Below are 27956 nucleotides of genomic sequence, written 5' to 3' on the forward strand. Positions count from 1 at the left end.
TTGAACATAACTGTACATTTATTCGTCTATATCTATCCCTCCATGGCATCAGTCGCTGTGTCCTTATCCGTGACGATGCAATCCTCGTAGTTCCATTTCGGGAACATTCGCTTGTAGAGTTGAAGCAGCACTGTGTCTTGGGACTTGAGCTGGCCGTCGAATACGCATTTCATGTGCCCGTGGGTACCTAGAAAAGGTAAATAGATATTATAAAGTACCTTCTGACTATCTGCTTCTGCTTTCTTCAATAGTACGTTTTTTTAGCATTAGAAAGAAGGTAAACAATCTTGACGTGTATTTTTATTGAAAAACGCTTTAAAAAATTAGTTAATATTACTTATGAAAGCAAAATAATGTAAAAGATCGTATATGATTTATAATTCTTACATAATTATTGGCTGTAGCTTATTTTTCAATGGTGATTTTTAATAAAAAAAACATGTCCAGATCGCTTACCTTCTTTCTAATGCTAAGAAAACGAACTATAGCTATAGTTCGTTTTTTTAGCATTAGAAAGAAGGTAAGCGATCTTGACATGTCTTTTAATTGAAAAACGCTTTAAATCAGTAACTAGGTATTACTTATGAAAGCAGAAGAATATAAATGATCGTATTAGACTCATAATCTATATATATAAATGCAAGTGTCCTGACTGACTGACTGACTGACTGATTCATCAACGCAGAGCCGAAACTACAAAAGCTAGAAAGTTGAAATTTGCACACTAGGTTGAATTTATAAAGTGTACAAGAGATAAGAAGCGATTTTGAAAAATTCAACCCCTAAGGGGGTTAAAAAGGGGATGAAAGGTTGTATGGGGTGCAAGTTTTATTTTAAGCTAGGAATTTGAAACTTTGTAAAAATGTACTATATTAAAAAACAAGAAAACTAATTTCTGCGTTTTCGGAAATTCATCCCCCAAGGTGGTGAAAAAGGGGTTGAAAGTTTGTATGGAGATCAAATATTTTTGTGAGTGTTGGACTTGAAACTTTGTATATGGGGATATTATTATAAGACGGGAAAAGTAATTTCAGCGTTTTTGAAAATTCATCCCCTAACAGGGTTAAAAAGGTGTTGAAAGTTTGAATCCATTACAAATGCTTTGAAACTTCTTAGAAAGACATAATAGCCGATGACAAAAAAAAGGAATTGCGACGTTTTAGGTAATTCAACCCCTAAGGGGGTAAAAAAGGGGATAAAACTTTGTCCTGGGGTGCAAATTTTATTTTAAGCTAGGACCTTGAAACTTCGTAAAAAGGTATTAAATTAAAAAACAAGAACACTAATTTCTGCGTTTTCGAAAATTCATCCCCCAAGGTGGTGAAAAAAGGGGTTGAAAGTTTGTATGGAGATCAAATATTTTGGTGAGTGTTGGACTTGAAACTTTGTATATGGGGATATTATTATAAGACGGGAAAAGTAATTTCAGCGTTTTTGAAAATTCATCCCCTAACAGGGTTAAAAAGGGGTTGAAAGTTTGATCCATTACAAATGCTTTGAAACTTCTTAGAAAGACATAACAGCCGATGACAAAAAACAGGAATTGCGACGTATTAGGTAATTCAACCCCTAAGGGGGTAAAAAAGGGGATGAAAATATGTCCTAGGGTGCAAATTTTATTTTAAGCTAGGACCTTGAAACTTCGTAAAAAGGTATTAAATTAAATAACAAGAAAACTAATTTCAGCGTTTTTAAAACTTCATCCCCCGAGGTGGTAAAAAAGGGGTTGAAATTTGTACGGAGATCAAATATTTTTGAGACTGCGGGACTTGAATCTTTGTATTTGGGGATATTATTAGAAGACAGGAAAAGTTATTTTAGCGTTTAGTAAAATTCATATCCTAACAGGGTTAAAAGGGGTTGAAAGTTTGTATGGAGTTCAAATTTTATTTTAAGTTAGGAACTTGAAACTTCGTAAAAATATATGTTATTAAAATACAAGAAAACTAATTTCAGCGTTTTTGAATTATCATCGCCTAAGGTGGTGAAAAGGGGGTTGAAAGTTTGTATGCCTATCAAACATTTTTTCGAACGCGGGACTTGAATCTTTGTATTTCGGGATATTATTAAAATACAGGAAAAATAATTACAGCGTTTTGTAAAATTCATCCCCCAACAGGGTTAAAAAGGGGTTGAAAGTTTTAATCCATTACAAATGCTTTGAAACTTCTTAGAAAGGCATAATAGCCGATTACAAAAAAAAAGTAATTGCTACGTTTTTAGAAATTCAACCCCTAAGGGGGATAAAAAAAGGATGAAAGTTCGTCTTAGGGTGCAAATTTTATTTTAAGCTAGGAACTTGAAACTTTGCAAAAAGGTATTAAATTAAGATACAAGAAAACTAATTTTAGCGTTTTTGAAAATTTATCCCCTAAGGTAGTGAAAAAGGGGTTGGGAATTTGTATGGATATCAAACATTTTTTCGAACGCACGACTTGAATCTTTCTATTTGGGGATATTATTAGAAGACAGGAAAAGTTATTTTAGCGTTTTGTAAAATTCATCCCCTAACAGGGTTAAAAAGGGGGTTGAAAGTTTGTATAGGGTTCAAATTTTATTTAATAAAGCTACAAACTTGAAACTTCGTAAAAATGTATTTTATCAAAAGAGAAGAAAACGAATGTCAGAGATTTTGATAATTCATCCCCCGAGGTGGTGAAAAAGGGGTTGAAAATTTGTATGGAGGCCAAACATTTTTTTAGTTGCGGGACTTGAATCGTTGTATAAAGGCATATTATTAGAATACAAGAAAAATAATTTCAGCTTTTAAAAAAATCATCCCCTAAAATGGTTAAAAAAGGGGTTGAAAGTTTGTATAGGGTTCAAATTTTATTTAAAGCTAGGAACTTCAAACTTCGTAAATAGGTAGTTAGGTTTTATTAAATAGAGGACATGAAAATCTTCTAAGAGGGTTTAGAGGGATTATATCGAGGACAATTTTATTCAGTTAGGGGCTTGAAACTTCGTAGGTTGTGAAAGACAAAGTCTCATGCGTTGTATAATATTAATAATTAACAAATGATTAACCGTCCTACCGCAATCTCTTGCTGCATAATGTTCTAAGCTAATGTAGAATATATAACCACCAATATACAAATCCACGCGTACGAAGTCGCGGGCAACAGCTAGTTGTTACATATTTTCCATTATTTATTTTTAAAACGTGTTTTTCAATAAAAAGACACGTCAAGATTGTTTAACTTATTTCTAATGCTAAAAAAACGAACTATACTAAACCGATCTCGCTCCCTACCGACGTGATATCGTGTCAGGGTAGATTTGGCTGGCAAATTAAAACCTGGTACAAAGAAATCCACGGATAGACTACTAGATGGTTTCAGGTAAGGTTTATATTGGGTAGCATGCACCCACAGTCCCACAATCTTGGCGTGTGAGTGACATGTTTGATAGTCGTACAAATGATTAAAAAACAAAACAAAAAACTGCTATTGACATACAACTACTTCTCTCAATTGTATATTGTATTGATGAGAATCGTGTTATATATTATTTCTAAACATACCTAGAGGTTCCTTGATGTGTCCAGTACGTCCGTATTTCGTACGCAGCTTGCACGGCTTGAAGTATGCCACGTCCTCTCTATTGAAGAACATGAACCTGATCACCGCCGATCGTTTGTTCACCTGCCAAAGAAAAAGATAGTTCAAATGTGTAATGTGTATTTACACAGCTTTGGGAATAACTATGGTTTAATAAAAATAATAGAAATAAATAATAAAAAAGAATAAACCGAACTGTATTTTGGGACTAACATTTTAATTTATATTTATTCGTATACTTACATCGTTAAACACAAACATAGACTAGGAATCCTCTAGACGGAGTTTAGAGCAATTATTTCATGAAACCGATGCTGCCAAAAATACTGTATTGCGGGGGACGAGGTGAGCGAGTCCTGTGCCGTGATTGGTCCGTTCAAAGACACGCACGTCACACAAAGATACATTGATTCGAAAATGGAGTAAAACTACCGTATATTTGTGGCAGAGGGGGTAGCGCTACTATGCTCAGTCTAGAGGATGTCTTGTCTGTGAGCACAAACCATAAGATAATAGTGGATGCCCGCTTCTCTATACTAAGGTAGTCACCATTTTTCTCTCTGAATATTGTCATTATGGGAATGATTTTTGCACAATATAATGTGTTGTGTAAAATATTATATACGTGAACTTGTTTAAAAATATTTTCTTTAACGTTAGTATCCAAAGAGGAAAATGGGGACTACGTTTGTATGGAAAGGCAGTATCGCGCGGTCGTCCACTTTCCTCTTAAGCGCGATCGAGAGGGTTGTATCAAAACATACAACATTAAAGTTCGTTTAATGATAAGGGATCTAAAAAAATCTAGCCCAGCCAAAGGGTGGTACAGTAAGCAGCAGAAGTTTCTAAGCGGGCGAAGTGTTCAAAATTATCTTGACACGCTCTTATTATTTTAACGAATAGGTAAAGCCGCGTTAAGATCATTATGGACACCTCGCCCTCTTAGCAACTTATGCTGCTGACTGTAGGCCCCATGTTACATACCTTGTATGGATGACCGGAGAGTACAATCCTCTTAACAATCAACCTATCAGGGTTGCAAGAAAGTAGCACTCCAGAAGCAACCAGTTGCAACTTCGTATTCCGTTTTTCCTGAAAACATAATTAAATCTTATACCATTCATTCTTTCGTTCACTATTCAAATGTTTTTATATCAAGAGGAAAATTATAAATGTAGGTTCTTTAAACATACCTTGAAACAAAGCACTGAAGATGGACTGAACTGGATGGGTGCGTAGAATGTGGCCACGCAAGTTGAGCCCGGTTGGAAGAATCTTTCATACTGGAAAATTTAAAATAATTCAATTACCATCACCATATAATAGGCTCAGATTTTTTTTCAATAAATTATTAACCCAGGTACCTAAAAATTCAACAATATCAGGGTCAGAGGTCAGCGAAGGGAGGCAATAAGGGTAACTTAACTCATTCATTGCCACGCAGCCAAACAAGACATCCGCGCCAGGCCACAAAAAATTCGCCATATAAAGCTGTAGTACCACGATCCCGACTATCGGGTCGTCCGGCCTGGGAGCGAAATCATAAAATACCCGATAGTCGGGTTTTCGGCACTGAAAGTGTTAAACTCCTGAGGTATGATCCGGAGGAATACTTCAAGTCAACTCAATTTTCATCCAATATAGGACCAAAGACTGACCTTATGTTTACCGCCATTAGTGTGCTGACTGAATATCGGGTTGACGATGAACCTCCTATAGCCCACTTGGAAGATGAGCCGCTCCTTGCTCTGGATGGGGTCTTCGCTGGCGCCCGTCCGCTTCAGCACCACGTTCATGAGCGACATCTTGTGCTCGTGGGGGAGGAGCCCTAACACGGAGAGGGTTCTTGTTGACCGAGTGGAAGGAGTCTCACCTTATGTTTACCACCATTAGTGTGCTGACTGAATATCGGGTTGACGATGAACCTCCTGTATCCCACTTGGAATATCAGCCGCTCCTTGCTCTGGATGGGGTCTTCGCTGGCGCCCGTCCGCTTCAGCACCACTTTCATGAGCGACATCTTGTGCTCGTGGGGGAGGAGCCCTAACACGGAGAGGGTTCTTGTTGACCGAGTGGAAGGAGTCTCACCTTATGTTTACCACCATTAGTGTGCTGACTGAATATCGGGTTGACGATGAACCTCCTGTAGCCCACTTGGAAGATGAGCCGCTCCTTGCTCTGGATGGGGTCTTCGCTGGCGCCCGTCCTCTTCAGCACCACGTTCATGAGCGACATCTTGTGCTCGTGGGGGAGGAGCCCTAACACGGACAGGGGGGCGTTCTTGTTGGCCGAGTGGAAGGAGTCTCACCTTATGTTTACCACCATTAGTGTGCTGACTGAATATCGGGTTGACGATGAACCTCCTGTAGCCCACTTGGAAGATGAGCCGCTCCTTGCTCTGGATGGGGTCTTCGCTGGCGCCCGTCCTCTTCAGCACCACGTTCATGAGCGACATCTTGTGCTCGTGGGGGAGGAGCCCTAACACGGACAGGGGGGCGTTCTTGTTGGCCGAGTGGAAGGAGTCTCACCTTATGTTTACCACCATTAGTGTGCTGACTGAATATCGGGTTGACGATGAACCTCCTATAGCCCACTTGGAAGATGAGCCGCTCCTTGCTCTGGATGGGGTTTTCGCTGGCGCCCGTCCTCTTCAGCACCACGTTCATGAGCGACATCTTGTGCTCGTGGGGCAGGAGCCCTAACACGGAGAGGGTTCTTGTTGGCCGAATGGAAGGAGTCTCACCTTATGTTTACCACCATTAGTGTGCTGACTAAATATCGGGTTGACGATGAACCTCCTGTATCCCACTTGGAAGATGAGCCGCTCCTTGCTCTGGATGGGGTCTTCGCTGGCGCCCGTCCTCTTCAGCACCACGTTCATGAGCGACATCTTGTGCTCGTGGGGTAGCAGCCCGAAGACAGAGAGGGGGTCTTTCTTGTTGGCCGAGTGGAAGTAGTCTCACCTTATGTTTACCACCATTAGTGTGCTGACTGAATATCGGGTTGACGATGAACCTCCTGTAGCCCACTTGGAAGATGAGCCGCTCCTTGCTCTGGATGGGGTCTTCGCTGGCGCCCGTCCTCTTCAGCACCACGTTCATGAGCGACATCTTGTGCTCGTGGGGGAGGAGCCCTAATACGGAGAGGGGGGCGTTCTTGTTGGCCGAGTGGAAGGAGTTCCACAGGTCTTGGCGGACGTTCGATATGTGGATGGTTGCGTAGATTCCGTACTAGAATTTGAATACAGAATTTAGTTTAATGGCTATATAACGTATAAAGGAAATATATATCAATGTAGAGAATCAATTGAAAAAATACGAACGTCTTATTACATTAATTTAGTAAAGAAGAAGAAAGTTTTGAGTGCTAATCAGGAATGAAAATTTGACTATCATTTCTAACGTTTGTACGGCTTTGATGTAGTTTGTCCTTACGGATTTGATCTTCACAAAAAAAAACAAGATAGATTGAAGCCATTAAAAAAAATAAGTACACATACACACTTAGCCTTTTTAGAGTTCCAAGCCCAAAAAGTAAAAACGGGACCCTATTACTAAGACTCCACTGTCCGTCTGTCTGTCTGTCACCAGGCTGTATCTCATGAACCGTGATAGCTAGACAGTTGAAATTTTCACAGATGATGTATTTATTTTGCCGCTATAACAACAAATACTAAAAACAAAATAAAATAAATATTTAAGTCACGTCGATATGGTATGGGAACCCCCATACAACAAACGTGATTTTTTCGTTTTTTAGCGTAATGGTACGGTACCCTTCGTGCGCGAGTCCGACTCGCACTCGGCCGGTTTTTACGTTATGTTAAGTTCATAAAATAAAAGTGTAGGTGATGTATTCGCTACGAATTCCGTAGGAATTCTTCTGAGCAGAGGGGCGCTACCGCGAAAACCGAATATTGTAAATTGCGGGGATCTTTCACTTTTACTCCAATGAAGGCGTAATTAGAGTGACAGAGAAAAATGCCCGCAATTTGCGAAAGGTCTGTTGAGTACACACCGTGTTGACGAGGCTGTCCTGCTTTTCCTTGTAGACGCGCCGGCGCGTGCGCTCGTAGTTCTCGAACTGGAAGATGCGCGCGAAGTCCGCCGGCAGGTTCTCTTTAGGGTCCCACGGAGATGATCTGTGGTCATACTCAACACATTTCATTCTACAATTAGCTCAATATAACGGTCACTACAGAACAGAGACTAAATCATGAACTTTCGCGAATTTACAATTATTGCTAAAGCTTTGACGGGTCTCTATTGTTTCCCAAATAGTTTTAAGCCATATTAATGTATTGTTTGCCCGAATTTTCGTTAGTCATAATTCATTTGGTTCAGAAGCGCGTCACTTTTCAGGATTGCCAAAAAACAAACCTAACCTAACCTATTTATAGAATAACCAAACGGAAATCCTGAAATATTAACGGTTTTAGTTTTATGACTAATGATAATATGACAAACAATACATTATGACTTTAAACTTTATGGGAAACAACGGGACCCCGCTTTGACGACATCAAGAGTTTCTTACTTACTCTTTATGCGATTTTACGAGACTACCTCTTCATTGTTAGTTTAACACATTCAATGCCGAAAACCCGACTATCGGGTATTTTATTTTTTCGTTCCCAGGCCGGACGACCCGATAGCAGGCGTGGGTCACTCCGCGATTTCGTCGCTTTGCTACAGGTAGCTAAAAGTACATCCGTTCTGGCCCCAATTTTGGGGAAAACCATAAGCCGCGCGTGGCGCTGTCGCCACCTAGCGGCCGTATCTGTGCTGATCATAATAGACGCGTTTTGTTAGAGAGTGAGTCTTCTGTACTTAGTACTATTATTTATTCTGTGCCGATAGTCGGGATCGTGGTACTACAGCTTTATATGAAGAATTTTTTGCGGCCTGGCGCGGATGTCTTGTTTGGTTGGGTGGCAATGAATGTGAAATTATCTGTCTTGTGTGTCGTCACCTGAAGGACTCAAGGCCGCGGTAGCGTACGAAGCGCTCCCGCGGCGGTAAGTGTCGACTTCGTCGGGGCAGTGGCGTAGTGGCGATGTGGGCCCTCGCCCACGAAAAAGAAAAGGGCCTCGCAGATGCGGTGTCGCCCACGGCTAGATTCATAGTTCACGCTACGCCCCAGCGTAGCTGCTAGTCGTGCAGCTCTTGCAGTCTATAGTGTCACCTGAAGGACTCGAGGCCGCGGTAGCGCAGGAAGCGCTCCCTCGCCGGTGTGTGCTGCGGCGTGTCGACTTCATCGGGGAACTGCGCGTCCTGTCGGGCGGCCGCTAGTCGTGCAGCTCTTGCAGTCTATAGTGTCACCTGAATGACTCGAGGCCGCGGTAGCGCAGGAAGCGCTCCCGCGCCGGTGTGTGCTGCGGCGTATCGACTTCATCGGGGAACTGCGCGTCCTGTCGGGCGGCCGCTAGTCGTGCAGCTCTTGCAGTCTATAGTGTCACCTGAATGACTCGAGGCCGCGGTAGCGCAGGAAGCGCTCCCTCGCCGGTGTGTGCTGCGGCGTGTCGACTTCATCGGGGAACTGCGCGTCCTGTCGGGCGGCCGCTAGTCGTGCAGCTCTTGCAGTCTATAGTGTCACCTGAAGGACTCGAGGCCGCGGTAGCGCAGGAAGCGCTCCCGCGCCGGTGTGTGCTGCGGCGTGTCGACTTCATCGGGGAACTGCGCGTCCTGTCGGGCGGCCGCTAGTCGTGCAGCTCTTGCAGTCTATAGTGTCACCTGAAGGACTCGAGGCCGCGGTAGCGCAGGAAGCGCTCCCGCGCCGGTGTGTGCTGCGGCGTGTCGACTTCATCGGGGAACTGCGCGTCCTGTCGAGCGGCCGCCAGCCGTTGGAGCAGCTCGTGTTCTTCCGCGGCGTCTATTGTTGCGTCGTATCTGTTCGTACAATGAGTGTCAATGTAGATAATATACTTGGTCAAGCAAATCTTGTCAGTCGAAAAAAGCGGCAAATCGAAAAACGTTTGAATTGTTCGAAAATCGCGTGCAATTTATATCTTATCTGTGGAACTGTTTTGTTTAAATTTCATCGTTGTTTGATGTACATTGCTGCTTTTGGTTATTTACCTAGGGATACCACATTTTAGCTTTACATTGCTACTGACATATCCTGCTTGACAGACTATATTTTAAATATCTGTTCTGTTCTTGTATTCTCGTAAGTCCTGACATTGTAAATTTATATTTTGGATTTGTAAGTATTTACCTACTTACTCTTATTCTAATTGTGTTGACAATCCTTATTGGAGCTATAATTTTATTTCATTAGTATTGTAATTATTTTCATTTTTATTTTTATTTTGACGATCATGATAGAAATTCTTATATTTTTGACATCAATGCAAACTTATTATGTAATTGTCTTTCATGAAATAAATCATCTATCTATCTATCTATCTACTTAAAGTCAAAAACTACCACTTGTTCGTAAAAGGAAAACTTCTACCTACTACACCAAAACATATAATATTAACACAATGCGATGGTGCAATGCCGTAAAAACCTTCACAACAAAAATGCGCTCACTGCTCACTTTACTTCCGACTCATTAGATTTAGATTTGTTTATTTCATAATATGAAAATTACGAAATCACATTATTAATTATTTCATTCTTATCCAAGTATAATTAGTATCATTACGATAGATGTACAATTACCTGTCGTCAGTAGGTCCCATCTCAGACTCGGTAACGGATTCAAAATCGTTATCTGCGTCCTCTTCCTTCTCCGAGCTGGACTCTTCGCACGACATGAACTCTTCATCCTCATCTTCTTCCTGTTAATCATACTTATTAGGGTTCCGTACCTCAAAAGGAAAAAACGGAATATGTATAGGATCACTCGTGCGTCTGTCTGTCCGACCATTCCCCCCTCCCCCTTTATCTCCGAAACTACTGGGTCTAAAATAAAAAAAACAACGGGTTGCACTCCGGGAGTGCCGACAGAAGTGAAAACTCAATGACTAGTCCAAAATGTCTGCAGCACTATGTATAATTGACCCATCCTCCTTTCTATTGAAAAACTTTAGTTACGAAATTGGAGCTTAAATTTGTAGCATTGTTTAAAATTCGAATAGAAATTGTAAAGTTACCTTGCAGACCTCGCATCTAAATATATTTGATCATCATATTTTGAGTTTTATTCACCAGTACTAGAGTTCACTTTTATTAGCGATTTCATCAAGATGTAGCTTTATTGAATTATATTGGAGTGATATAAAGTTAGAATGTAACTGTGAGATCCTCGTATTTCAGCCCGTACAAGATTAGAACATTGAGCTTTATTGCTTAATATAAAAGTCCAGTTTTAAATAATTGACCTGATTATGATATGTTATGACTAAAGTTCTTTGGTGAATAAAAACGAAACAGCAGGCTCAGGCATACATTTTCGCCGCGCGGTAAAAGAGGGTTACGCCTTACGCTGTCTCGAGTTTAATATTTTTTCCCCACCTCAAAGTGCACAGCGCCGCTAAAGAAGTTTTCACTTAAAAAAATACACGAAATAGTTCTTTATCTATAGATGACAGGAAAGCCTATTAAAAATGTGCAGTCAAGCGTGAGGTGATTTAATGCACGGAGCCCTTGGAACGCGAGTCCGACTCGCACTTGGCCAGTTTTCTTTTTTAAATCAAAGGCTGGAAGCATCTACCTTTGAAGCACTGCCACATTGGAGATTAAAATAGATGTCAAAGATTAAAGATAAGTTACTGGGGTTTTGTACCAAAGCAACCATCAGTAGTAGACAATACTGAACCATACAGAATTATCTACTATTGATGGGTGCTTTTTTAGGCAGTGATCTGCTGTTATTTAACATGCCCATTAATAGTTAAAGAATATGAATGTTGTTAGGTGTGGTATTCAAATTTAGATACAAAAACGTAAACTTAAAATTACCTCGCTCCCGCTTTCATCGCCGGAGCCCTCGCCCTCCGCATCGGACTCCACGATCCAAGCTGCCTGGTAGCTCGACCAGCCTTTTGGAACTTTTTTCACCTTCTTTGTTTTTGTCTGCAAGTCATAAACTATTATAAGACAAGTATATGATACTGCACTTTGAAGCAGAAGCGATTCAGTAAATAGCAACATAGTTGCATGGTGTCAACATAAATGATGTCAACACTGCTAAAATTTTTGCAGCTTTGCAGCTGCACCAAGCTGGAATTGGTAAGACCCCATATTCTCCAACCAATAATGTAATACTTTTTACTTACTTCTGCATTAGCTTGTGCTATCTCCTCCTCTGTAGGCCAGGTCTGCTCAGCATCCATTGGATCTGGCACATTCTCCGAGTCCAGGCTTTCCTGTTTAGCTGGATCGGCCACTTGCAACACAGATACCTTCACCACCTCTGCATCCATTGAGTCAGGTTTGGTATTCTCTCTGTTGAACCATAATTTAAAATTAATATCATTAATAATAATAATTTCAGTAGTACAATTTAGATTTGATTAAAATAAAAAAGATATAAACACTTACTTGCCCAAAATGAGTGGATGAGGATCATCATGTCCATCTATTCTTGACATTTGAAAGTCTCCCAACCCAGTAACATGAACCAAACCATTCACGTCCAATGGCATTCCTTTCAAATATCCAGTGACTCTTAATGTACCACTTTCACCTTCTGCGTCAGGCACATACTCATAAGACTCAGCCAGCATATACGGTCTCTTTTCCCTGTGATGTAATATGTTACGTTTCTGGTTCCCAATCCTACGTAATACATTCAAACCATCTGAACTCTTATCCAACTGTATAATTTTTTCTTCTGGCAGCCATTTGGATATTAGCTTTTGCACATTCTGCTTTTCTGTGGTGCGTTTCTTAGGGTTTACTCCTTCAATGTCCATGGCTACTACCACAGGGGTGGGCATGCCTTGTGCCATGGATAGAGCTAGAACTTTTTCACCCCATTCATCAACGGGTTCATCTAGAGCTGAGCTGACATATAAAACAGTGTCTGCAACTTTGAGAGTGTCAAGAAGAGCAAATTCATTGTCGGTTTCTGGACAGATAAAGGAGAAGCGTTGTTTGAAGTTCGGCAAGCTGAAACCAATGTTTTATGCTACACATGAATACTAACAAAGGTAATAAAGTTCACACAATATGAACCTATTTGTTAATGATAACTGCATACAGGCAATATCAGTTGTCATAACTGCCCGCCTGCTTATTAAATAATAATAATAAAATGTTTCGTTTTATTATGTCTGTAAACATTTTTAATTATACATAAACTAACAGTTACAATTTACAATGCATCTAACAGCTAACAAAGTTAAACTTCACTACATAGTATAAAACAAAGTCGCTTCCCGCTGTCTATCTGTCTGTCTGTATGTATGCTTAGATCTTTAAAACTACGCAACAGATTTAGATGCAGTTTTTGTTAAATAGATAGAGTGATTCAAGAGGAAGGTTTATGTATAATTTGTAAACCCGTGCGATGCCGGGGCGGGTCGCTAGTTTTCAATTTAAAAAAATCACTTCCATCAGGCATGTCCAGCCTCTGAATAGGCTGGGCTTCTTAAAAATATGGTCAACAACATCATACAAATTAGAAGTAGTGAAAGTTTGAATGTTGTAGTTTTTATTAAAGAGCCACTAAGAGGGTGGCATTTGTAAAAATCCACTATAAATAAATAAAGAAAAAAAAACTATTTATTTAATGTGAAGTTTACCCAATATGCAGGATGCCATTTTCAGACTGTGACACCACAGCGCCTTCAGAACATGTCCTCAATATCGCAAGCGCGGACTGAACGTCGAGTTGAGCATTCAAAGGAACCACACACACTAAAAATGGTGGGTTCCTGGTGCCTCCTAACGCGCGCTTTTTAGATAACACCTCTTCGCGCTTGTTTCTACGAAGCTGAAGAGCTTGATGACGACGCTCATCCTTTTTAAGGATATGACGGTTACGGCGAACGAATTCCTTTGCGTTAACTTTGCCTAAAAATTAAAAAAGTGCGTGATTATATAGCGACTTTCGTTAAGTATTCTACGTAAATCCGGACGATAAAGCAATATAAAGATTTGTTTGCAACCTTAACACATGTAATTTATAACTTAGAGACAATTAATGTTGCAGAATTCTATACAAAAGTAACATTAAAAGTTTATACATGAAACCTAACCTTTCACGGCAGCGGCGATGCCACGCTTAGACCGATGGCGAGATTTATGAACCTTGTTGCTCTGCTTCAGAGTTCCCGAACGATGCGCTTGCTGCATTTTTGTCGTTATTTCAGTAGTAATCTCCGGAGGTCACAAATATTTACTAATAACCTTACGCACATGGCGAAACTTACGGAGTCAAAGGCAAATTTTGCCAGTGAAAGTGACACTGACAGTGACATTTAACAACAGCTGTCATAAAAAAAGTGTATTATCTATTTAAGTCACATGTTAAAATGTTCTATGTTTTTAATGCGTGGTTAAAACTTTTACTTAAACAACTATACTTGGTCAACCAGATCTTGACAGTAGAAAAAGGCGGCAAATTTGAAAAATGTAGACGCGAAGGCGCGAAGGGATATCGTCCCATAGAAAATTTGAATTTCGCGCCTTTTTTTACTGACAAGATTTGGTTGACCAGCTATATAAATACTTAACGCTATTCGACATACAATTACAAACGCCGCAAACTTTTTCCTTAAAATAATAAAAATGATATCGAAAAAAAAAACAAGTTATTATAGACAGTGGCGGATTTGCAGTCTTTGCCGCCCTAGGCTCAGACCCTGTAGCCGCCTCTTCAACATCAGCACCCATAATATTGACTACATTTAGGTCAGGCAACGAAAAGGTATAGAGGGAAATGCTTGGGACACATTTTTAACTTAGTAACTTTGTTTGGACTCGTTAGGAGGTGAAAATATCAAAAGTCCCCGGCCGTAGCCCTTGAGCGGGGGTAGGGGGGTTTGATTTGAAGGTTCCATTTTTCGGTTTTTCGCTTATAATATCTTGGAAACTACGCGTCGTTGTGACATGATCATTATAAATACCTACAAAATGAAAGCTGATTAAATTTGCTACAAGTTTTATACAGTCGAGTTTTTCGATCTAGAGCAGTGGTTCTCAATCTTTTTTTATTGACGGAACCCTTTTGGAAAGCGAAATACTTAATGGAACCCTACAATAAAACAATAGTTTTTAGAAGTGTACTTTTTTTTATTAAATAAGCATAATTCTAAATTCTTGCGGAACCCCTGCAGGGGTGTCGCGGAACCCTAGGGTTCCGCGGAACACACTTTGAGAATGGCTGATCTAGAGTATCTTGTTTAGTTTTTCAGATAGCTGCTCTTGAATTTCCATCAATAATATTCACGGTGCTCACGAGGAAAGGAACCCGAAAGATTTTAACAGTGTAGCAGATCTGCGAAATCGACTCCACACTCACGTTCGCGGCTTCGCTCCGCGATTCACGCACGAGTGTGGAGGGCCCTATACAAGCCCCCCCTCCAGACTATTGTGTGTGAATCGCGGCCCGACTTCGCCGAGCGAACATATCGCGACGTTGACGTATGACTCCACACTCGCAAACTTCTCGGTGAAACTTCTCGGTTCTCGGGTCGCAGTTTAGTTCGAGCCAAGATGGCTGAAAAGCATCAGCTGATCGAGTTTAACTGTCATTTATCTAAGGCATCATACTTGCTGTAGCTATTTTTCCATTTTGTTTCCACGCGAAGGCGTGAACAATCTGTAAAATCGACGCCACACTCGCGTTCGCGGCTTCGCGCCGCGATTCGCGCATAACTGTGGAGGGCCCTCAAGATATCGAAAAACTGTAGGTACTAAATAAAACTTGTGGCAAATTTAATCAGCTTTCATTTTGTACAATGATCAGTCGTTAGAACGCATAGTTTCCGAGATATAAGCGAAAAACCGAAAAATAGGACCTTCAAACCTCCCTCTTCCCCCGGCTCAAGGGCTACGGCCGGGGACTTTTGATATGTTCACCTCCTAACTAGTTCAAACAAAGTTACAAAGTCAAAAATTGTGTTCCAAGCATTTACCTCTATACATTTTTTTGAGAATTCGTTGCCTGGCCTAATTTTAAGTTATTTCTTGTTATCATCAGCGATTTTTTTGTCACAATTTGCCGCCCCTAATATCTCGCCGCCCTAGGCTCGAGCCTACTGTGCCTTATTATGGGAAATCCGCCACTGATTATAGAAACGTTTAATATGTAAGTGGGGGTGTAAATTATAAGCAAAATTAATACATTTGCTTGTTTTAGGTAATATTTATTCTAATTAGAATGGTTTTAATAACAAACATGCAGCATTCGATTTCAAAACAATCCTTTTATTTTCATTATTAGGGCAACATTACGCACGCCAACATCACAGGTCACGTGACGTGACGTTGTGGACGTGTCATTTGTAGACGGCTCGCTGGCGGCGTTGCGCACGCTCATTTTCACGAAAGTCCAGTTGGAGTGTTACTAATGAACAAAAGTTGAATGGTTTTAGTCGAATTTACTGGTTAATATTATAGTTAGGATAGTTAAATCTCAATAATTCAAAATGGGAAGTGAGTATCGTTCATATTTCTTAATATTATCCAGTGATTTTATTCTGATCTACCGACACGTATTATCTTCATATCGGATTCAAATGTGGGTTTTAATTTCAAGTTATGTGTTAAACGTGTAACATATTGTGTTTTTTTCTCGTTTTCAGTCAAATTCCTCGAGGTCATAAAGCCGTTTTGCAGTATATTACCGGAAATCGCAAAACCGGAGAGAAAGGTAAGTTAATCGTATATATCTTGGTATTTCCCAGCGTTTTAGCTCACTTTCTCAATGAATTAATCTATTAATGCTTAATATAAGTTCAAATAGTGTATAGATGGGTCATTAAGAAAGTGAAAGTAGCGTATTCGTGGCGTACCTTTTGCCCCAAAAAGTGTAACTGTAAATCGCTATACACACAGATATAGAGGTTATTTTCTAACTGAACTTGTGTTATTTCCAGATCCAATTTCGGGAGAAAGTACTATGGACGGCAATCACACTGTTTATTTTCTTAGTATGCTGTCAGGTAAGCCAATATCATTATTTAATTCCATATGCTTCTCTTGTAATGATAAGGATTAACCTTATTTTGAGTTTATTGTTATCATGCTTAAACCTCATTATTAAATGACTAAGTACAACATTTTTTAAAACACCTAATCTAATAAGTGAATAAATCCTAATTAGCTATTGTCTCAATGGACATAAACCTTCTAATTGGATAAACAACCTACTTTCATTGAATAATTTTACGGTTTAGACTCACTAGACCTAGGCCTAGTTTAGACCTAGGCTCTCCGAAACATGTCGCGCGAGTGACTTAAAACAAGTGAGTCTAAACCGTAAAATTATTCAATGTTAGTATGTCACACAACAGTTTAAATTCGAACCTACTTTCATGTAATTCATAAAAAACTACACAAAATAATAAGCATAACAAGCATGATCAAATTATGAGCCACCTCCAAACATGTTACTGTCTGACTACAAAACCAGTTTGCATATAGGACAGGGTCATATACACATTAAAAATGTATTCTTTTATTCAGGGATAACTTTGACATGGTCACAAAAAATACAGATTTGGAAACAAAGTAAAATTGATTTCAGATTCTAGCTCTATAAATTTTATCTTCGTGCTGACCTTGGTTCTTAAAAGCTCATTTGATTAATAAAAGGTTTAATCGATACAAGAAACCATTTTGTAAGTCACAGTGTATGTATTTAGGAATTCCTTCCTTTTTAGATCCCCCTATTCGGCATCATGTCGTCAGACAGCGCGGATCCCTTCTACTGGATCCGTGTTATCCTGGCGTCCAACAGAGGCACCCTCATGGAACTCGGCATCTCCCCCATCGTCACGTCTGGTCTTATCATGCAGCTGCTTGCCGGTGCAAAGATCATTGAAGTTGGTGATACTCCAAAGGACAGAGCACTCTTTAACGGTGCCCAGAAATGTAAGTGGAATTGATATCTTTCAACCTAGATCTGCTATCACTGGCTTATCAAATAAACTTTTATAGTTATTGGCATTGTTTTCTGTTGTGATCTTATTTAATATGTAATTTTGGTACATAAATACCAGTCATCATCTTTCTCGCGTTGTCCCGGCATTTTGCTACAGCTCGGCCTCAGCCTCAGCCTGGGGTCCGCTTGGCAACTAATCCCAGTAATTGGCGTGGCCACTAGTTTTTACGAAAGCGACTGCCATCTGACCTTCCAACCCAAGGGGTAAACTAGGCCCGTATCGGGATTATTCCGGTTTCCTCACGATGTTTTCCTTCACCGAAAAGCGACTGGTAACATACATCTTTTCACATCACACATATTTGAAATATTAAGAATACTAAACAAGCTACTTTCAAGTATAGAAACTGAAATTACTTGCAGATATGAAACAGAATAGTACAGGCAAAATGCCAATTTCATTCACCTTAGGCACATTGCCAATTTATATTTACACAATATAAATAAATGACTTAAAATATCAACTTGAATGAAAGTACACTACTATGTGAAAACTATGTACACAGAGTGTTGAGAGCTTTCAATTGAAACAAAAGAAACATGTTTTTTTTTAAACAATGATTATAAATCTAAATTATTTATTAAGATAACTATAATGCCTTCTAATGATAGCTTTCTAGTTTAGTTTTAAGATTTTTTTATAAAATTTAAAATCATTGTTTGATTTTGACCTGATAAACTAATTTGGTTTCATGATAATGGTCTACCTCGCTAAAAACATTTGACAATAAACCAAGTAGTTATACACTACGTAGCTGTGCTTTGTTCTAACTTTAATTTTGAACACATTAATCTAATGTAGGTATGTAAATAACTAAACCACAAAGTAAAATAATGTTGTATTCCCCAGTATTCGGCATGGTGATAACGGTGGGCCAAGCCATCGTGTACGTGATGACGGGCATGTATGGCGAGCCGAGTGAGATCGGCGCCGGCGTCTGTCTGCTCATCATCATCCAGCTGTTCGTAGCGGGTCTTATTGTGCTGCTTCTGGACGAGCTGCTGCAGAAAGGTGAGTTGCAAGTGCCTTATTATGTCTCCTGGTTACAACTTGAAGGAGCCTGTAAACCGCGGACACCGTTTTTTTATATATCTGTCATCAACCAGAAAAGTTAGTCCTTATTGGCATTAGTCCAGTTTCATCGCGGTTTTTCCTTTATCAAAGAGCAACTTATAAATATTACACTGTATTATTTGTATTGCATTCCTAAGAGCCAAGAAAGTCATAGGTGTGAGCTGTGGAAAAACCGCTTACTTTACTGTCAACTGTCAAGCCAGCACTTCATGTAGGATCTATGAGCTTATTTGACTTAGTGCTGTAAAAAAGTTCATGTCAATCTTTGCTTCGAAATTTTAAAGGATTTGACTAAACTTTTCATTTTTATTTTATTTTTTATTATAATTAAATGTTACAATAACAAGTTGACATAGCTGCACAAAACTACATCTAGTTTGATTGTGGAGTCAGGTAATAGTCTCTTTTTCTACTTAACTACATAATAGTTAAATAATCTTTTCATTTCTCATGTTCTGAAAGAGGGTCTTTGTTGTTCTAAAAGGTGTGCAGAAAATGATACGTTTCTACACTAGAGCATTTTACGTTCCAAGTACGATTTTATGATTTTTTTTAAGATAAGCAACTGAAATTTGGGTTATACTCAATGGATTTGTTATACAATTTCCATTGTGATATTTAACTCCCCATTCCATAAATAACAATATTTTTAACGATATTGTTAATTGAAAGTACCCTCAAGATTTACTATAAAAATTTTATACTTAGTCATGTTTAAAAAAAAACACGCATTTTACTTTCCTCGTATTGGAAATGAAAAGTAGAGTGTTTAACTCGGGTGAAAGGCATAATTTCAGCCTCGGACTATTGGCGCTCTCACTGCGTTCGAGCACCAAACTACCTCGGCAGAAATGAGTGCCTTTCATCCCTTGGTTAACAATTTACTATTGATGTTTTTAGCCTACCCACAAGTAAATGTGTCTATTTATTTTTCTCCAGGATATGGTCTCGGATCCGGTATTTCTCTGTTCATCGCCACTAACATCTGCGAAACCATTGTCTGGAAGGCCTTCTCACCTGCCACCGTCAACACTGGTTAGTATTTTGACACGTTTCTAATACATTTTTATTGATAAGTAGGTATTCAAACAATATGGATCATGTGATTCATGTGGAAAGAGAATATACTTCATATGTTACGTTATCTATGAAAAGGGACCTTATTGTCGATGGCGTTTACGTCATTATTAACGATGTTCCGATATAAATAGAATGCCGCGCGACGCTGTGCGGCGTAAGCGCCATCGACAATAGGGTCCCTTTTCATAGATAATGCCCCATATGAGCTTTTAGAAAACTGGGATTAGCTCTTTTAATAAAGATGATTTAACGTCCTCCATAGATAAGATTGTCAATAGATGTCATTTAAGAAAGCCAGGCACCTAGTTCAAGGGAGTGTGTCTAGATAGTGTCACAGGGCGGACACGCCATACATCAAAAATGATTTGCGTTTATATGTGTGCGCGGCACGTCTGTACACGCGTCATTGAGTTTCTGACGGAATCCTGACATGCTCTCAGTAGAGCGACTTACGCACACATTCATGTCGCGGGCGAGGTAATCCGAATCGGGGCGGGGCGGTGCGTGTCCGTTCTGTATGATAATACTATTACTTATTCTGTGATAGTGTGTCCTTTAATAAAAGCTGCAAATTTCAGACTTCTAGGTTCTTTTTCTAGCTGAGTATTTCCAGAACAATGGCGCGCGAATCCCGCCGCATCCACAGAATAAAAAATAGTACTAGGTACAGAAGGTTCACTCTAACAAAACGCGTCTATTACGACAGACATGACCGCTACTATGGCTAGACACCAAAATTGTTGTGGGCCGCATGTATTTGTAGCGACGCCACGAAATCGCGGAGTGACGCCTGCCGCATCTAAACTGTCAAAAATTTCGTGACAGGTGCCCGATTTGGGTAACAGTTGCCATAGAATGTTCTGACCGTACCTGCTGTACCTTAGGTCAGGGGAGTGTCACTCCGCAGTTTAGGTACATTTGGCCGGCGCGCCCATCGGACAGGCGTATGGCAGTGGGCTGCCGCTCGGCGTGCACGATAGTCGTGTCAGGCGCTCGCGCAAAATTGAAAATACACAATGGCTTCGAAACTTACTTCCGTGAGAATCAGACATACTATCTCCGGATAAAAAATGTATGTTTACATAATCAACGTTTGTAATTCCTACATATTTATCTTAAAAATAATAAATCGGTGGGTATAAAGTCAATGTTTTTATTCGGTAGACTAAAATGACATTTCATAGTATGAAATGACACATGATGTTCATACTATGAAATGTCATTTCAGTCTACCGAATAAAAAAATAGACTTTAGGTATAAAAACTTGTCAAGTGATAACCCCGTGCCGACACTCACAGCTCGGTCATAAAACTGCGGCGCGCAAAGGAGATTCACGGTTCGTGCGCGGTTATAAGTTTCAATTTTGCTTGCAGGCGGCGATATAGGTGTAATTTTATACCTAAATCTGACTTGTGAAGGAGTGAATTTTCTGTACGGTAGTTATTCTGTGCCTTAGGTCGCGGCACTGAGTTCGAGGGCGCTGTGATCGCGCTGTTCCACCTGCTGGCCACGCGGCCCGACAAGGTGCGCGCGCTGCGCGAGGCCTTCTACCGCCAGAACCTGCCCAACCTCATGAACCTGCTCGCCACAGTGCTAGTCTTCGCGATAGTCATATACTTCCAGGTCAGTTACAACACTTTTACTACTTATTATACCTATATCCTATATACAGGGTGCCCGGTAATTAGTGGATAACCTTCAAACCACCGACAGAGCACCTTAGGCTGGTCCAGAAAATGCACTTAGTAAAAGTTTCGTGGTTTTCGAGATAATCTAACTTTTCTGTCTTTTTTAATTGGAGTTAGCCATTAAAAAAGACAGAAAAGTTAGATTATCTCGAAAACCACGAAACTTTTACTAGACCTATAAGTGCATTTTCTGGACCAGCCTAAGGTGCTCTGTCGGTGGTTAGAAGGTTATCCACTAATTACCGGGCACCCTGTATATATAGAAATATCACAGGGCCAGACAAAAGTTGAAATCAAAATCACAGTACCTATATCTATAGTTTATCACACTAGAGACATACTCAATATTAGTATAATTATTATCGGGTCTCTAGTGTGATCCTAGAAAAATGTTTTGTTATTTTTTTAGTAACATTTTGGACGTGCAACAGGGGTGAGACATCAAATATACCCATTAGCCAAGTCTGATCAATTAATTAGTAAAGCTTTTTCTTTGAGACCTGTAGGATACAGTATTTATTTATTTATTCTCTCCATAATCATAGACCTTCCGACATCTATGATTTAAAAAAAAATCAATCACCCAACACATCTTCAGCATAGGTGAACCATCAAGTATGTTAACCACAAGCATACCTACCCTGTAAAAAAAACCTAGGCTGTACTTATATGTATAGAATTTACGAAACCAGTATTGACTACCAAATATCATGTATTGATAATAACGATATTTTCATTTTCAGGGCTTCCGTGTAGACCTACCGATCAAGTCTGCGCGCTACCGCGGCCAGTACTCGTCGTACCCAATCAAGTTATTCTACACCTCCAACATTCCTATCATTCTTCAGTCTGCGCTCGTTTCTAACCTCTACGTTATTTCTCAGGTGAGTTTCTTGTTTTCAGATCTGCCAAACCCTTCGATCAACACGGAAGGGATGCGGCATTCGCATTATTTCCCCTCTGCCTAGGTACAAGATCAACTGATCTAGCGCGGGTAATAAAACTAGTTGCGCTCGGATTTTTAACTAGACCGAGTCCAGACGCGCGAGTGAACACAGCAGCAGAAAAAATGCCTAATTGCTCGGTTTTTTGTTGTAAAAAGAGGTCGGGGACATCAAATTCACAAAAAGAAGGTGTTACATTTCACACGTAATATTTTTTTTACATGTCATACGTTTAATTATATTTAAACACAGTTATTATATTTTAGTCTCATGTAATTGCTGGATTTATCGATTTTTCTCGCCCAGTACAAATTGCGGATCGGTCGAGCAACAAATCCGACTTCTCATCTCTTGACGAAAATGTGTTAGTGTGCGTGTTGTGACACTTGTGACTCGTCCGTACACAAAAACAGATCGAGGTGTGCAAGATTTGTCTGTGTAGGGTGTCATTTTCTATGTATTTGTGTCGTCATTACAGATTGGATTTTGTATGCAAGTGTGTGAGAAGTGCGACTGTGTGCACGTTCCCCCCCCCCCCGCGAAAAATGGCAGAATGATTTGAATGTCAAGATATCGCTTGGGCCTATCCCTTCCGACCTGTCGGAAGCCCGTGTTGATCGAAGGCCAAACCACATATTTTGACTAAGGCGTAGAGTTTGTGAAGTTAGGGATTGCACAGTTAGAAGTTTGGCTCTAGAAGGGATCTGATAACTTTTTGATAGCGCGAGCCTTATGGTTTCGTCTTGGCAACATTTTACATGAAATGTTTTTGGTGGAATTCTATTGACATAGTCGGCAATAGCCGATAAGTTGTGTAATTGCGATTTGTTGTAAAAAAAAATCGACCGACGTCGCTGTGACCCCGGTGGCCACCAGGCTTAGGCACGTGCCGCTATCTCTGCTATAGCGCTGGTTTGATTCCAGCCCGGGGCACTGGAGGCCTTGTTTAATTTTTATTATTATCTCTTTATTTATCTTTTCTCTTAAGTTAGGGTTTTTATAATATGAATATAAAAGTAAAATATAAAAACACTTACAAAACAATAAAAAAAAAACATATAAACACATTATAAAAAACCTAACCTAGAATGCCGCCGGCAGCGGGGCAGGGCCCAAGCTACCGGTGGTCAGGGCCGCAGAGAGAGGAACCGGCGGACTATCCGCGCCGTGTCCAAGATCACCGCCTTCTGCATCCGGCCCTTGATCCAACCACCTAGCGAGAGTCTCTCAAGATGTTGGTCGAGACTCTTAATTTTTATTATTATTATTCTATAAGCAGGCAGGCAGTTGTGACAACTGATATTGCCTGTATCCAGTAATCATTGATAGTTGTCATTGACAAGTAGATGTATAGGTGTGCTTGTCTAGTTGATTTTTAAATTGGTTCACATTTTGTGCTGAGACCACATCTTCAGGAAATTTGTTCCAAGCCCTCACTACTCGGTTGCTCAAAAAGTGTTTGTATGGGTTACTGTGGGACTTATGCCTTTCTAACTTTAAGTGATGACCTCTCAGACGGGTGTTGTTGTTGCGCTTGAACATTTCATGAAAATCCTTGAGGTCATAGTGCCCAGAGAGTATTTTATACGTCTCTATTAGGTCTCCACGTTCTCTGCGGTGCTTAAGAGTAGTGAGCTTCAGTTCCTTCAATTTCTCCTCATTTATTTCAGTTTGTTTACGTGTGATATTGTTCGTCCCCAGATGTTGGCCGTGAAATTCAGCGGCAACTTCCTGGTGAACCTGCTGGGCGTGTGGGCGGACGTGGGCGGGGGCGGTCCCGCCCGGGCCTACCCGGTGGGCGGGCTGTGCTACTACTTCAGCCCCCCGGAGTCGCTCGCGCACATCGCGCACGACCCGCTGCACGCCGTGCTTTACATCATCTTCATGCTCGGCTCCTGCGCTTTCTTCTCCAAGACCTGGATCGATGTGTCCGGATCCTCGGCTAAGGATGTGAGTACTACCGAAAACGACACTAATATTGTTCGTACCCGACTCTAGCGCTAGTGATTGCTTGGGCATACGAGGGGAGGCTGAAATATTCATGGCCTAAGCAGGCGTGTCTCACTCCGCGATTTCGTCGCTTTGCTACAGGTAGCTAAAAGTACATCGGTTCGGCCCCAATTTTGGGGAAAGCCATGAGCCGCGCGTGGCGCTGTCGCCACCTAGCGGCCATATCTGTGCTGATCGTAACAGACGCGTTTTGTTAGAGAGCAAGTCTTCTGTACTTAGTACTATTATTTATTCTGTGACCTAAGCCAAAAAAAAAGATTTTTTTAAAACTATGCTCCCTTTTTGCCCCGCCTCTTTGGCAATTTAAATATTGCCGCCATTACTAACGATTAGAGATGCACCGGATATCCGGTTACTATCCGGTATCCGGCCTATCCGGCCGTTATTTTGGTATCCGGCCGGATACCGGATAGTGACCTACTATCCGGCCGGATACCGGATACTAAAATTAACACATTTTGGGGTTAAAAGAGTTATTATTGTAAATGAAAACATACCTCTTTCAATCAAGATGATCGGAACTTGTATCTTTAAAAAAAATAAAGCAGTTGTATTATACTCATAAGATGACTGCTAGCAGTCATCTTATGAGCCTATAGACAAATCATTCAAATGACATTGCTTTAGATATCACTGTCAGTCATTTAATTGACACATTTAAGTGCTGGAGTAGAAAAACGAACTTACTACCTAATGACAAGATAAAACTCGTTATAATTATACGTATCGTTATATTACACATTATACGATCCTAGAAATGTGTCCGCGCGAACGTTCACTACGAAACAGGTCGAAACCTGCACGACACGACCTGCAAAACTCAAAATATAGTTATAGTTCCGCCGACCGAATATCCAGCGGCCGGATACCGGATATTCGGCCAGTGCCAGGGCCGGATATCCGGTATCCGGCCAAACAACTATCCGTTGCATCTCTACTAACGATTCATAATGAACGTTTCCTTGAATACTCTCTTTAGTTTTTTTTTCTAAGGCGCGAACTTTTCAATCGCTCGTATAATGACAGACTAGGAATCCTCTAGACCAGCGGTCGGCAACCTTTTAGCAACCAAGGGCCACATAGTAGTTAACGAAGTTGACGCGGGCCGCACTTTGTTAATATTTATGACTTTATCAGACATTGTCGTTTGTCAATATTACATACAAAATAGCCAGGGGGGCTCGCGGGCCGCAAGTAACAGGTTCACGGGCCACATGCGGCCCGCGGGCCGCGGGTTGCCGACCGCTGCTCTAGACTGAGCATAATAACGCTACCCCCTCTGCCACTTATACGGTAGTTTTACTCCATCTTCGAGTCAATCCCGTGCCGTGATTGGTCCATGTCTTTGAACGGACCAATCACGGCACGGGACTCGCTCATCTCGTCCCCCCGCACCCCGGTATTTTTGGCAGCATCGGTTTCATGAAATAATTGCTCTAAACTCAGTCTAGAGGATTCCTAGTCTATGTATAATGGCGTTTTAAACCTACGTAATTAACTAGCGGCTAGGTCATTACCGTGATCGATTTGCAGCTATCTTATGCCTAGTACACATATTCGGCCGACGGAGGCGGAACTAAATGACGAAGTTTTATGTGGAACCGATTATATATTGATCCGTAGAAATAGAATTTTACTAAACAGCGTCACAGAAGTTTGTTCGACAATCTAACTTAATTAGCGTACCGGTGTGTTATCGACAACTTGTATTTCTTTATCTACTTTTACGCTTACGATTTTTGAAGTATGTTGAGCAAACGATGAAATTTTAATTTGCAATATTAAACATTTCACATGTTGAGGCACACTTATTATTTTTCACTGGAATATTACACGGTTTAATTCACTTAAATTTAAATTGGTAATAATATCTCACTCATCTTAAATTTTATGCATAATTATAATGACTCTGTACGAAATTAATAAATGAGGAGTGTCTTTTCAAAAGGGTTTATTTTTTTCTTAGCGGTACTTCTAGAGAGAACCTTGCTCAAGAAAACTTAAGGTCCAATTTAGAAATAGATTCCCAGAAAAAATAAACCCTTTTGAAAAGACACTCCTCAAATATTCGCTAGGTGCACGACTGGTGCTGCCCTCATTTTGGCGGACTTTCTACGTTAAATCTTATGGAGTAAAATTAGTTCAAGCGGCTGCCGCTAGTACTAATGGCGGACATTCCATAAGATTACCTGTGTTTGTGACGATCAGCGCCACTTCCCCCTTCACCGACTTCGCACCTTGCCAATAGTCCATTCATTCATTCATTCATATCATTTATTGCATACATGTGTTTACAGTAGGTCTTATATTATATATCTTAGGTTACAACATGCACCCGTTAGGGCATAGCAACATTTTACTTAAATAATAGGTACTTAATCTAAATTTTATCTCCAACACAATCTACCCTCAATTGATACCTCCGAACGAGATATCTTAACACATACTGTTCCGTAGGTTGCCAAGCAGCTGAAGGAGCAGCAGATGGTTATGCGCGGCCACCGCGACAACTCCATGATCCACGAGTTGAACCGCTACATCCCGACGGCGGCGGCGTTCGGCGGGCTCTGCATCGGCGCGCTGTCCGTGCTGGCAGACTTCCTCGGCGCCATCGGCTCCGGCACCGGCATCCTGCTCGCCGTCACCATCATCTACCAGTACTTCGAGATCTTCGTCAAGGAGCAGGCCGAGATGGGCGGCATGAGCACGCTGCTCTTCTAAACAAACTACTATCTACAATAGCGTCGGCGGCAAGGGTTATTCCCACTAGTTACCACCAAGTTGTTGCCAGTGGTAACTACTGGGAATTTTTTTCCCACCTTTTACCACTGGTAACTACTGGGAAAAACTCGGATTGGTGGTAACTAGTGGGAATTTTTATTCCCAGTAGTTACCACCAAAATTTTGTTACAGTTAAATACTAATATAAAACGGCATAAATTGCATAGTGTTATAAATATAGAGTGATTTTGAATTACCTAATAAAATCACTTGAAAAATAATCTAAATGGATTATTAAATTTATTCTTACATATATTATAGTTTCTGTACTCGTACCGCTTAAACTGTTTCAATATGTTTGGTCACTCTTATGGCAGTTTACTAAAATACTAATCGACTTATATAACTATTTATTAAATCACTCTATAATTATACAATGCTGTTTATGCTCTTTTTATTAGTATTTAACTCTAACAAAAATTTTGGTGGTAACTACTGGGAATATTTTTTCCCAGTAGTTACCAGTGGTAAAAGGTGGGAAAAAAATTCCCAGTAGTTACCACTGGTAACAATTTGGTGGTAACTAGTGGGAATAACCCGCGGCAAGGCTGGCGCGTTGTCCGCGGCAGGCTTGTCGCCGGCGCTCGTGTGCGCGACGCGTGTGTGGGTTATGTGCTATTTATATGAAATGAACTTTATAATAAAATAATTTACGAGAAGTACAGACGTTGTTTTTGTCGAGCCTCACGTCTATTGTTGTTCGGTAGTTGGTAAGCCTTACTCGGTCGGACTTTGTAGTTACTTACGATTATT

The 27956-nt window shown here is 40.5% G+C and overlaps 2 protein-coding genes across 3 annotated transcripts; one reads left to right on the top strand and one right to left on the bottom strand.

The window, feature by feature from the left end:
* On the bottom strand, positions 1-13918 carry LOC134650335 (pre-rRNA-processing protein TSR1 homolog). The gene is made up of 13 exons (XM_063505295.1): positions 13714-13918; positions 13258-13528; positions 12053-12622; positions 11788-11956; positions 11471-11584; positions 10229-10347; positions 9293-9448; positions 7578-7701; positions 6524-6790; positions 4754-4843; positions 4545-4652; positions 3524-3644; positions 1-187 (listed from the first exon to the last, which is right to left on the bottom strand). The coding sequence occupies exons 1-13, from the start codon at positions 13808-13810 to the stop codon at positions 33-35; spliced, it is 2361 nt and encodes a 786-aa protein (XP_063361365.1). The 5' UTR covers positions 13811-13918; the 3' UTR covers positions 1-32.
* LOC134650212 (protein transport protein Sec61 subunit alpha) lies at positions 12103-27143 on the top strand. Of its 2 annotated transcripts, XM_063505156.1 has the most exons (11): positions 12103-12112; positions 16013-16114; positions 16264-16331; positions 16558-16623; positions 17344-17554; positions 18475-18636; positions 19639-19734; positions 21237-21403; positions 22212-22352; positions 24114-24362; positions 26880-27143. In XM_063505156.1, exons 2-11 carry the CDS (start codon positions 16108-16110, stop codon positions 27141-27143), a joined length of 1431 nt encoding a protein of 476 aa, XP_063361226.1. In that variant the 5' UTR covers positions 12103-12112; positions 16013-16107. The 2 variants fall into 2 exon arrangements, with proteins under 2 accessions (XP_063361226.1, XP_063361225.1); XM_063505155.1 differs by lacking the exon at positions 12103-12112 and having other exon boundaries at positions 15955-16114.
* The last annotated feature ends 813 nt before the right edge of the window (positions 27144-27956 follow it).

This window comes from Cydia amplana, chromosome 8 (genome assembly GCF_948474715.1).
Source record: "Cydia amplana chromosome 8, ilCydAmpl1.1, whole genome shotgun sequence".
NCBI classification, from domain to species: domain Eukaryota; kingdom Metazoa; phylum Arthropoda; class Insecta; order Lepidoptera; family Tortricidae; genus Cydia; species Cydia amplana.

Coding starts and splice junctions, on each gene's coding strand:
- LOC134650335 (XM_063505295.1), bottom strand. CDS start 13,810: ATGCAGCAAGCGCATCGTTCGGGAACTCTGAAGCAGAGCAACAAGGTT. Junction 12,623..13,257: donor AATGGCATCCTGCATATTGG/GTAAACTTCACA, acceptor CATTGGTTTCAG/CTTGCCGAACTTCAAACAAC. Junction 4,844..6,523: donor CTAATGGTGGTAAACATAAG/GTGAGACTACTT, acceptor TAAATTTTCCAG/TATGAAAGATTCTTCCAACC.
- LOC134650212 (XM_063505156.1), top strand. Junction 16,332..16,557: donor TCGCAAAACCGGAGAGAAAG/GTAAGTTAATCG, acceptor TGTTATTTCCAG/ATCCAATTTCGGGAGAAAGT. Junction 17,555..18,474: donor CTTTAACGGTGCCCAGAAAT/GTAAGTGGAATT, acceptor TGTATTCCCCAG/TATTCGGCATGGTGATAACG.